A 12,117-nucleotide genomic window follows, 5' to 3' on the forward strand; every position below is an offset into this window, starting at 1 on the left:
CATATGTGCTTTTCATTAATCACAATATGTGCTTTTCATTAATCATCATATGTGTTTTCCATCATATGTGCATTTCATCATATGTGTTTTTCATTAATCACCATATGTGCTTTTTCATCATATGTGCTTTTCATAATCATCATATGTGTTTTTTCATTAGTCACCATATATGCTTCTAGTACATGTATATATGTATAATGTAAACCAGGACTAAGCCTTGGTAGTTTTTCAACCACATGATTCTTGTTGGTGATGCTTAGATATTTCTCATTTTCTATTATCATTGACTGATAATCATATCTATTATGATATATATCAGAGAAACTTAATAATTTTCTCTTTAACTGTGGAGAAAATAAGGCATTATTTATCAGAAATTTTGTACCAGTTTGTAATACAAATTTTACCTTTTTCGTTTCTTTTATCAAGTTTGCATAACCTAATATAGTATTTATAATTCTTTCATTTGATCTCAAATCAATGAAATATCCTGGCAAGGTATAGGTGAATACATTAAGCTAATATCTAGACGAATATAACCAAAACATTCTTGAATTTCAATTCGTGACATATAAACGTTGGTTATATATATATATATTCAATATATCACCATTACACTATGTCATTTATAACTACAATGAGGTTTAGATTAATACTATTCTTAATTGTATTATAATTAAATATTTTAATGTGAAAATAATATTAACATGTGAAGTGTAATACAATATGGGCATATTAAGTACTTAGTGAGTCGAATGTCGGCAGAAATATAATGAGTGCCATTGACACTAAATAGTTTTACTTTATATAAACAAATATTCAAATGGGGCTTCATGTTTCTTTCTTTAAGGTAAAAATAAATTGAAGTTCATGGAGAAAGTGCCAGGCAAAACAAAGTGGACGGCTCACTTTGTATCCACAATGAAGGTATTTAAATTAAATTAATCGAAGTTTTTTTTTTTTTTTTTTTTAATTTGCTTGTTGAATGTTTAAAATTTTACATGGGACTAAGAATGATGAGATATTCATGATATAAATACACATGAGGTCTCGAAGGAAAAACGGACAACTCAATTTCATTTCCACATTTTACTCCGTACTTATTTTCAGTAGAGTAGTAGTTAGGAGTAGATAGAAATCAACTCATACTCATCTAATACCTAATATACAAAATTAAAGTTGTAACAAAAGAACATCCAGAGTTTGATGCGCAAACGTGCACGAGAAGTTTTGTGTTTAGTTTCAATATGAATTCGGTTTCAATTAATTGGACGTTTTTATGTGTTCTACTAAACTTATATGAAGTGGGACACCATTTCTACGATCGTAAGAAGGTGGTGGTGTACATTGAAGTAGACTGGTGGAGTTCTTTTAAAGTAGACGACACTTGCAACGACAATTGTTTACATTTCGTTAATCGATACCTAACTGTGTTTTTTAAGTGTTTTTTTTTTTTTTTTTACGCTCTATATATTTGGGTTTAATGTTGTAGTAGTCATCATAGAATTTTTAACATTAATTTGTAGTTGTTAAATGCTTCAAATGCGGTGTTATTAACAAAATATATACTTGAAGTTAATACATAATAGGTTTTGTTAAGATCTGTGATTAAGCACTACAAATATTATACCACTAACTCGCCCATTTCAATGATTTTAAAAACATGTTTTGTCAGCGTCCGTGCAACGCATACGCTCTAAAGTCTATATATTAGTTAGATTTAGAGTTGCCGTGCAACGCACGGACTCCTAAAATGTCTAACATAGATAGTAATGACCAATCTGACCATAGCTTGAATGTTGCTGATTACTGAAAACGAGTTTCTTAAAAGCATCCCCGATCTGGGTAGTTGAACTCCTAACAGTTCTGATGTTGATTTTCCATATATATGCAGAATAAACAATTAACAAGACAAGTCGGATTTAGTTGCATTAATCAATGTGTTATGTGTAAAGCATAGTTTAAAAAATCCAACTATTGGTAGTTTCGATACTAATAAATCAACTACCGTTACTATTGTTAGTGATGTGTTTGGTGTTCTGGTACTACCGGATTTAGTAGCCTTAATCTATGTTTTTTGTGTAACACAAAACAAAATAATTAAGCAGGTCATTCAACACAAAACTTGTGATACTGTATTTATCATATCGTTAATTAATATACCATTGTCGAAGGATAATGAACTTTCGAAGACTACTAAAAATGTAGTTTATAAAAAGGTGCTACAACATCTGTAGAGAAATACAAATGTAATACTAATCATAGTTTATTGTACGTGGTTTGGTAATTACATATTTAACAAACATTTAGAAATGTACCTGCATATATTTCAAGTGGAAACGTTTACATTAAATAGATTGTTATTTTGACTCATTAATAATGTACATATTACATGGATTACTAAACATAATGTTACTTGATGATACCGAGTTTTAAATCAAGGTGCACGAGCTCTTAAATCTAGTTAGAAAAATAAAGAAGAGAAAAGTAAAAAAAAAAAACAAATTGTTAGTCGACAGCAAAGAAAATCACAGCGGCTTTTGATTTCTTTTCTTTTTTTAGCACACAAAGAAAGAAGGATGGAATCTTTGCCATTTATTTTTCAATTGTCACTTTAAGGTAACAACTGCTGAACAAATAATAAGAAAGAAAGTTGATAAACAAGATAAAATTGGAAGGCTCGATCGGCAAAAGTTTGTTTTTTTTTTTTTTTTTTTTTTTTTTTATTGTTTATAAATTTCAAACGGAAGCTTTTGTTTGGTAGAGTTTTTAGATAGAAAGGCTCGATACATATTAAGATTAAGATGTATATTGATTGCATATTATTAAATGGAATGTCTGTACCTTACTTACATAGAGTCTAGTATAAATAGCCGTAATAGTTATATACAGGCTAAGCCCAATACATATAATAAATGAGCGGGTTAAAGCCAAAAATAGGCTACAAACTTATACAAATATACTGATGTCGCCCACAAACTCATTTTCGTCCTACTGTCGTCTACAAACTTACAAAGAATGTGCTGATGTTAACATTTTGTTATCAGTTACCTGCTGAACCGGTAAAGTTAATTATTTAAGTTTTTTTATTTATTTTATATGTCCTGATGTCGCCCATATACTTTCAGTTGTGTCCCGATGTCGCCCATATACTTTCAGTTGTGTCTCGATGTCGCCCATATACTTTCAGTTCTGTTTCGATGTATCACCGCCGTGTCATGACTACTTAGAAGTCACGTATCAACCATTTTGGTTGACGGTTAAAAAAAGTATTTTGTTTATATTAGCACATTTAGTATAAGTTTGTAGGCGACAGTAGGACGGAAATGAATTTGTGGGCGACATCGGTACATTTATGTAAGTTTGTAGTCTATTTTTGGCTTTAACCCTAAATGAGCTAAGTACAATGTAGTCTAATAATATTGTTACTTAATATAATTAACAATAAAATCAACCATCGATTAATTTGCCTTCAGGTCAGAAGCCGCTTGGAGTTTCCTCACACCATACTTCGAACTATTTTATAAAGACAGGCATGCACTTTTTATGTTTGTTTTTCTTTTAAAAAAATTAGACTCAGTCATTATTTAAGGTTATTTTATATAGATGCAAAAACCATCCTTTATAAAGAAGAATAGGTAAAACTTTAGTAGAAACTCCATAGCGTTTCTTATGCTTTTGTTTGTCTTCCTTGAGTTTTCCCCTTCGTTTGTTGGAGGCCTCGATCCCAAACAATCCCAATCTAGAAAGCATTCAAGAAACACAAACTCATACCTTTTATATGTTACTTGATGTATTTCATTTGTATGTCAACTTGTGAAAACGTGATTTGCCATGAGATATATGCTCGTCTAAGTGATGTGCTTATTAGTTGATTAAAACTGAGAGGTCTGTAAAGATTGATTAAACTGTACGAATTGGCTAAAGAGATGTCTTTGATTATTTTATCACTAAAATTTTGGGATGTTTTGAGATGACTCCAATTGGCCGTTCGTCAAAATCTATTTTCTATATTTTTTGAGAAATGTTTCAAAACTGACGCGCGTGCTGAAACTGATTCTATAAACCGTAACTAGACCCCTTCTGATTTCCGACTTTTATATATCGTATGAGGCTTTGGCCGGACTTTTTGGAATTGATTTTGAGTCTAATTGTGATATGGAGTTGGTCATAATTTTATGAATTATGTGCTATGAGCTATAGTTGTATCTTTCTACGATGTACGTATTTTAAAGGCATGCGTTAAACTGCGAATGTGCAATTTGCTTAACTATGAACTGTAAAGTGTTACTTGACCTAGGTTTGACATGTTGACCATGTTTGCATGACCTACTGAGATATTTGACTTTAGTTGACCACTTTGACCGAGTTGACTTTTGGTTTACTTTGGTTGACTTTTGTTGACTTGCTTGGACTATTTGACTTTTACTTGGTTGTTGAGTCAGTCTGAGCACTAGGACTTTGCGTACACTATGGGTTGATATAGTGTGACCTATATGTGTATACTTAAGATGATCTATTTGACTAGGTTGCGTTGTTCGGTCGAGATTGTTCGACTACAGTACATTTTGCTAAGATATTTCAAGTGCTTTTGCTAAGGTGAGTCTACAGTTCCTACTATGTTTTTACAGGGATGAGATACATGCTTTTTCCAAATGTTTTACATATTAGGCACAAGTAATTTAAACATATACATATGAGTTCAGATCAAAAATCCCTTAGCTTGATTATATTAGTTACTTTATGTAAGCTCGACTTATAGGGACGATACCGTTAGGTTTGACAAACCTCACCGCAACATAACTGGTGCTTATTTTGTTGTTACTTGTACACTTGATCGGTGTATGCTCAGATAGGGTAAAAGGAAGACGTGTAGCCTAGCTATCCGCAAAAGTTAAAGTTTTATAATCAAGTGCTCATGATAATGTATACTTTTCTTACGATGTTTTTCAGAAAATATTGTGGCTTAACTTACGAAATGCTTTACTAAACCTGTAGATTCACTCAACGTTTTAGTTGATGTTTTGCATGTTTTATCTCAGGTCCATAGAGGTAGTGCTTCCGCTATACAGAAGTTGTCATGCTGTCTGCTGCTAGAACTGGACGATATCCAGCATATTTTATCGTCTTTATTTCAAGAACAAATATTCGCATTTAAACTATTTACTTATCGAGATGTTTTGGGTTCATTTACGATAGTCATTTATGTCAAATACTTTCAAGATACGTTTTCTTTAATAAATGACTTTGCTTGATAATTAATGCGAATACTTTTCGGAAACGTCTCATATAGAGGGCGTAACCGCTAAACTATGAGACCGGAGTTAGTACGACGTTAGTGGATTCTGACGGGGTATTATATATATATATATATATATATATATATATATATATATATATATATATATATATATATATATATATATATATATATATATATATATATATATATATATATATATATATATAACAATCCGGAATAACTTCGGAGCTCAACCTAATAACACTAAAAAACCTAAACGTGAACCCACAATCTAGCAAAAGGACAAATACACCCAAGCGAAGACGACAAAACCCCTACAAAAATAAAGATACCATCAACATTGGAAGACCACTGAAAATGTCAACGCTACATTGGCAAGGCCGGTCCAAAGTTTTTGCATGCCCCCGGTCGAGATAATTATAAAATGCTGCCAACAAAATTTTGTTACGCAAACATATATCTTTATGAGGTTTAAACTAAAGAGATTGACCACTCATTTACGTCTATGATAGACTTAAGAAACACTGTTTTTAGACATAAAAATAGTTATAATGTTTATTTATATGTAAGTAGCTTTTTTTAAAAGAAAAAATGTTAAAAATGATATCAAATACAAAGTTAAGAGCTATTAACAGTAGAATTATTTAAAAATAATGCAGAAGCCAAGTTTCGAACATGTACCATTTCAAAATAAGTTACGTATTGGGTCTGTCCATATGAGATACAGATAATTTTGTTACATAGTGACACACAAATATTTTTTTTTTTTGAACTGCGACAAATATTATTTATTATATTTCTATTAATAATTTTTTTCGAAACCCGGGCTGTCGCCCGCTTCACCCATAGCCTTAGCGGGCCCTGTATATTCGGAACCATCTCTGGATTTATTACAACTTCGTTAAAGTTAAAATTGAAATGAACATAATTACCTATTCAACGACAATACAATCTAATTAGTTAGACAAAATCATATCAATTTTGCCTTTCCAAAACACAAACACACCCTTTGACACTGTTGTTTGACTTACTAAACAAAAAAAGCATTAGAGAACATTATTGATATATTTTGGATGCACCAACTAATGAGATAATTTGGTTCCATAAAAGCCTTCACAATCTGCTTACATTGTTGTAGTAGTTAATTTTCATTTTTACTTTCTTTCATTTTTTGAAATCTCACAAGCAGAGACTCTTGATCAGGCCAGTTTTCAGATTTTGGGGTGCTCTCAAGGAACTTGTTCTTCCATGCACATAAATTCGGAAATGAATCTTCATTCAATAGTTTCGATTTTGTTAAAACTTCTAAAGGACTACAATAATCGGCAATCCAACCAAAAACAAGATCCAAGAATCCTAAACTTTCTCCATTAAAGAATCTCTTCTCATTTAGCAGTTTTTCCAAATGTTCTAGATTAGCCAATACTTTTACATTAGCTTCCTCTTGTTCCTTCCCATGCTTCATATAGCAATCGTAGAACGATGCTATAACCTACATCAATAAAAAAAGATCAATTAATTCGCTAAGATGTTTTCGAAGGAAAATATAGTATAAATTGATGGAAGCGCGAAAACAAGAATAATGACACCATTTATTAATATTCTTCCTATTTCTCTTCTTTTCTTTACAAAAAAAAAAAAAAAAAAAAAATTCAAGTGCGGGAAAGCGTTGCTTTACTTAAACAAAATCTTTAATTTAATTTAGTAGTGTATGACTGAAAAATGGTTAGTAGTGATCATCACCCATAAATAGATAGATACTAACAAGATATGTAGTATAACCTGCTCATCGCCAAATTTTGCCCAAAATCGCGCTTTGGCTCTATCAAGAGGATCTTTAGGTAATAAGGGACTAATGTCCTTCCATGTCTCGTCGATGTACTCAAGCATCACTAGCGATTCACAAATGGGTACATCATTGTGCACTAGCACTGGTATCTTCTTGTGAACGGGGTTGTACTTCAAGAGTTCAGGGCTCTTGTTAGTGAGATCTTCATGTATGAATTTATAGTCAACGCCTTTCATTGTCAATGCCCAAACGATCCTTATAGCATATGGGCTTGCTGATGTCCCAAAAAGCTTAACATTTTCCATTTCTTCTATCTTACGTTTCCAAGTTATGAAACACTTGTTTGGTTTCTTTTATAGCAGATATTGCCTTGTTACTATCTAAGTTGTGCATTGTGCAGTGTACAACATAAAATCATTTTGTTACAACATACAAATAGAAAAAACAGTAACTGTTACATACACGTATGATATAGTGACGAATATGGCTAAATACTTTCGGATCTAACAACCAAATTAATGGTCTTGTTGATGTGCCGGCTATGCTTTTCTTATTCGACCACATATTTAAAATATCTTTAGCAAACTAGGGACATAGTTAATGGTCTTGTTGATTTCTTACTTTTGCTTGGTTGTTACGTTTAAGTAAAAATGGAAGTGATTTTAGTCATTATTATTCAAAGCGTGTTTTTCTTTTGGCTCCACCGACTTGGAGTCGGTTTATAAATGGACTATAGATATTTGACAAAGTTACTGTTTTGGTGATACATAACAAAGCGAATAAAAATAACTAAATAATGAAACCAAAACTCTTTCCTTGTCTTGTCGCATATGCAAGGACCAAAACCACCACACATTCTTGTTTCTTTTCAAAAGTGATACGAACGAATACGGAGTATTAATAATAACGTTTATTCTATTATTACAATTAATATAATCAGATTATATTAATATTATTAAGTTACTTGAGTTTGGACTAACATCCATTGACGTTGTTTGAAAGTGTAGGGGACTATCCAAAGTGAAGGTCATACTTTTAATCGTAGGTTTCTTTCAAGGCGTTTCGTTTTCAAGTTACACGTGGACATGAATTCGCAAATGTATATTACTTACTCACTTTATAAATTTATTTTTGACAATTATTAGCGGTGTAACTGCATCTCTATAGAATTATATAATCGTGTGCATGTTTATTTAATATTTAATCGTATGAATGTATTATTATATAAATGTTTATTTAATTATGTATATAAATATAATGAAAGATTATTATTTTAACTGTCGCTGCTTTTATAAAATTAAAAAGTACACACAATTTACCATCATATAGCCAAATACTTTCGGAGCTAACAACCAAATTAATGGTCTTGTTGATGTGCCGGCTATGCTTTTCTTATTCGACCAAATAGTTAAAATCTATCTTTAGCTAGCTAGGGACATGTATGTTTTTTATGTAATAATCATAGCACACTGATATTACCAAGAGACATTGATATTACCAAGAGACATATAGAAAAACTTGACAGACATCAGAATGCATGTGTCGATTAGATCTATAGGCGATGTATATTCCGAAGAAAGATGCTTATAATCTCTCATTTCTTAGTAGAAGCCGGCCACTAAAATATGTTTCCAAGGTGAAGGTTGATAACAATAAAAAGAATTCGGACCGCGTGTTGCTGCGATTTCATTTGGATATACGTTGTTTAATATATGTTTGTAATATCAGACGATATCTATGTACAAAATGCATACGCATGTTTACTACTACCTCCGTCTCATTCCAATAGGCCATTATTCTATTTTGGGCTGTCCCATTCTGATAGTCCACTTCCATAAATAGAAAGAAAAGAAGATATTTCATTGGTGGATCTGGAGAGAGAAGATATTTCATTGGTGGAAAAATGAAGTTAGTGGAATTTCCTAAAACTGCGTGTTTTTTTGTCTGTGGACTATTGGAATGAAACGGAGGGAGTACTTATTAGATACATACATAATGTCGTACATTTGAAAATTTTGAAAACACGATATTTAAACAAAATACGATATATCTGAAAGTAACGGTTTTTTTGCCGATTCTCTCTTTTTTTTCTCTATAAAAATCAAACATTGATACCATGATGCATTATAGTGTTTTCTTTAACTCTCCAAAAGAAAACAAACATACATAATGGTCCGTACGTTGCGTTGGAACATTTTAACGTCTTTAATAAAACTAATATTGAGCGAGAACGAAATTTTTTTTTGAACAAAAAGAAAAAAAGGGGCAGGATGACTTGAACTCATGTATTTTCCCTTAAAAACTCATGAACTTACCACTTTCTCTAACTATCCGGTCCTGTTTACCGTGAATAACCCTTATCAAGATGATGATCTGCAAAAGGATGATCGAAACTATGTCCACCATTGATGGCAGTTGCCGCAACAACGGCCACTAAAGGTGGTTGCACAGGGTTCATGTTCAAAGAACATACCTGTTACCGTAAGATCGTTTTCTGGATGCAATCGGATAATCGAGTAATATAGAAAAACATTGATGTCAAATAAAGGGGGTTAGAGTTGTATTTATAATAAAACCCTAACCCTAGATTACCCTTAATTCGTTTTAGATCCTTCCCGGATAACAACCATAAATAACGGAGTTATAGTTAGAAAAGGATTATACTTAATTAAAGATAAGATTACATCAGATTGCTTTTGTGCGCGCTAAGAAAAGACTTAACGCGCGCCTCCTAATAAGATGGTTTAGTTTATTCAAGTTGTGCGTTCTGCACGTGATACGCACGAGCGTCATGCGCGCAGGTACGCGTATCATTAAATCCCCCAGTTTAATATGATGTGTGATCACCATGGCGCATCATGTTAAACTTCTACTTAGGAACTTTAAAGCCAATAATCCTTGTAAAATATTTATTGATTCCATAAAAATATCTTTATTAAAATAAAGGTAATTCTAGGTAACCAAATCGTTTAACCGAGATTCGCCATTATGCTGCATTAATTATTAGACAGCCGCTGTCAATCAAACGTCTGCTAATGACAGTATTGGAAACGGCTGCAAGGTAGATAATCATGACAGGCTGTCAAATCACAGCTTGCTTAACCTCCCGAGTTTGCTAACCTGCACCATTCCAAAAGTTAACCACACGCTATTCTTATCGTTAACCGTTCATTCGTTTTGTCACCTAGTTCAGATTGCGACATGTGTACGGTGTATCTTAAATTATTTATCTTTGGAGCCCTAACCATTCCCAGTATAAATAGGACCCCTTCGTTTCCATTTAGGGTAAAAAATTCAAATTAATATCTTTTTCATCTTCCCTCCCAATTCGTCCAATCAAGCTCCGACCACCACACAATCAGTCGCACAGGTCAGTTTACTCTTCACCTTTAATCTCATAATCATGAAATCTTCTTTCTCTAGCACTACCGTATCTCACGTCCACTCAATTGCTTCAACCCTTGACCAAGAGTCTATCAAGTGTATAACCGAATGGCACCCACCAATCGTAGATATTAACCCTACACTCCCAAAATCGAACGAACGAGCCCACAAACCACCCCCAAATATGATTGCCGTGTACATTTAAACCCTCGAAGTCGGAAACATTCGCATCCCTCTGACTGATTTTTCATGAGAGTTCTATCGGCATATAACATAGGGTTAGGTCAACTTCATCCGTACAATGCCGCTCGTTTATCTTTGTTTGAGATGTGGTGTAGGGCTAATAATCGTGAGCCTTCTTTGATCATTTTTCAAAACATTTTCCGCTACCAATTCAATGAGCATGATTGGTATGGTTTCTCCGATCTAGTTTCATTCACAGTTGGTCAGAACAAGGGTCTTCAAAACTCATGGAAAGATTCCTTTTAGTTTGTTGATAACAAGTTTGTCCCTCCTGAGTTTGCCAACATCCTTCAATGGCACACTGGTTCGAACACCTCTTTGAATAGACCCCCTCCCATGAATCAGGCCGAGCAAGAATTGTTTGACCTATGCTCCGGTAAAAAGTTAAAACTTCGCATTTATCCCAACGAAGTTTTATTTTTTTACTGGCGTTTCATCATACTGGCTGTATGTTGGCACCAATCCGGTCATCATTCTTAGGGGAAATGGTATATTCTTTATTTGCCTAAATCACTTAATAAATAATTTACTTGATTGCATGCTAACCTTTGTGTGTCATTTTTGCAGAGATGAATGCTCGTAAATATTCTAATGGAGAACGATTTTAAGGGTTACACCATCAAGAAAGAAACTATGGAACAGTACATTAGCATGAAAGATGTTGAAGCCATGGGAGGTGAGGAGGTAGCAGATGAGGCTACCTTGAAGCGCAATCTATGCGCCTCAATCCTCCTACCAAGAATAATAAGCTGCGAGTTCATATGAAGGTTCTATACAACTTGATTTACTTTCCCAAAGTTGATGCTTTTTGTGTCATGCATGTCTGATTACGGTATTTTTTTGTCAGTTGTTCACATTGATAAAGACGTGGAGCCTCCTGTTACTGCTGCTACTCCCTCTGTCACACGCACCCCCTATGGTTCCCGTGCCCCCAACTACTACTGCTCAACCAATGACCCCGGTTCCTCTTGTCGTTATTGCTCCATCTTCTTCAACTCATTGCTACCAGCCGTGCCAACGCCACTCCTTCCAATCGGGTGCCAATACTAAGAAACAACTAATACGTTAACATCCAAGTGGATAACTTGTCTACAATTTAAACTGTTTCTAAGTGCGCCGCGCTTGAGCAGAACCTTTACTTGAAATGCCCCGTACATATCGATTATAAACGATTCATAATAGTTGATTACATCGCGAGGTACTTGACCTCTATATGATACATTTTACAAACATTGCATACCATTTCATAATATATCCAACTATAATTAACTTAATAATAATCTTTATGAACTCAACGACTCGAATGCAACGTCTTTTGAAATATGTCATGAATGACTCCAAGTAATATCTCTAAAATGAGCAAATGCACAACGGAAGATTTCTTTCGTACCTGAGAATAAACATGCTTTCAAGTGTCAACCAAAAGGTTGGTGAATTC

The 12,117-nt window shown here is 33.4% G+C and overlaps 1 protein-coding gene across 1 annotated transcript; it reads right to left on the bottom strand.

Annotated features, from left to right (window-relative positions):
• Positions 1 to 6,404: 6,404 nt before the first annotated feature.
• Positions 6,405 to 7,357, bottom strand: LOC139902360 (glutathione transferase GST 23-like). The gene is made up of 2 exons (XM_071884997.1): positions 7,046 to 7,357; positions 6,405 to 6,755 (listed from the first exon to the last, which is right to left on the bottom strand). Exons 1-2 carry the CDS (start codon positions 7,355 to 7,357, stop codon positions 6,405 to 6,407), a joined length of 663 nt encoding a protein of 220 aa, XP_071741098.1.
• Between the last annotated feature and the right edge of the window lie 4,760 nt (positions 7,358 to 12,117).

This window comes from Rutidosis leptorrhynchoides, chromosome 1, assembly GCF_046630445.1.
Source record: "Rutidosis leptorrhynchoides isolate AG116_Rl617_1_P2 chromosome 1, CSIRO_AGI_Rlap_v1, whole genome shotgun sequence".
In the NCBI taxonomy this organism is placed as follows: domain Eukaryota; kingdom Viridiplantae; phylum Streptophyta; class Magnoliopsida; order Asterales; family Asteraceae; genus Rutidosis; species Rutidosis leptorrhynchoides.

Coding starts and splice junctions, on each gene's coding strand:
- LOC139902360 (XM_071884997.1), bottom strand. CDS start 7,357: ATGGAAAATGTTAAGCTTTTTGGGACATCAGCAAGCCCATATGCTATA. Junction 6,756..7,045: donor CAAAATTTGGCGATGAGCAG/GTTATACTACAT, acceptor TTATTGATGTAG/GTTATAGCATCGTTCTACGA.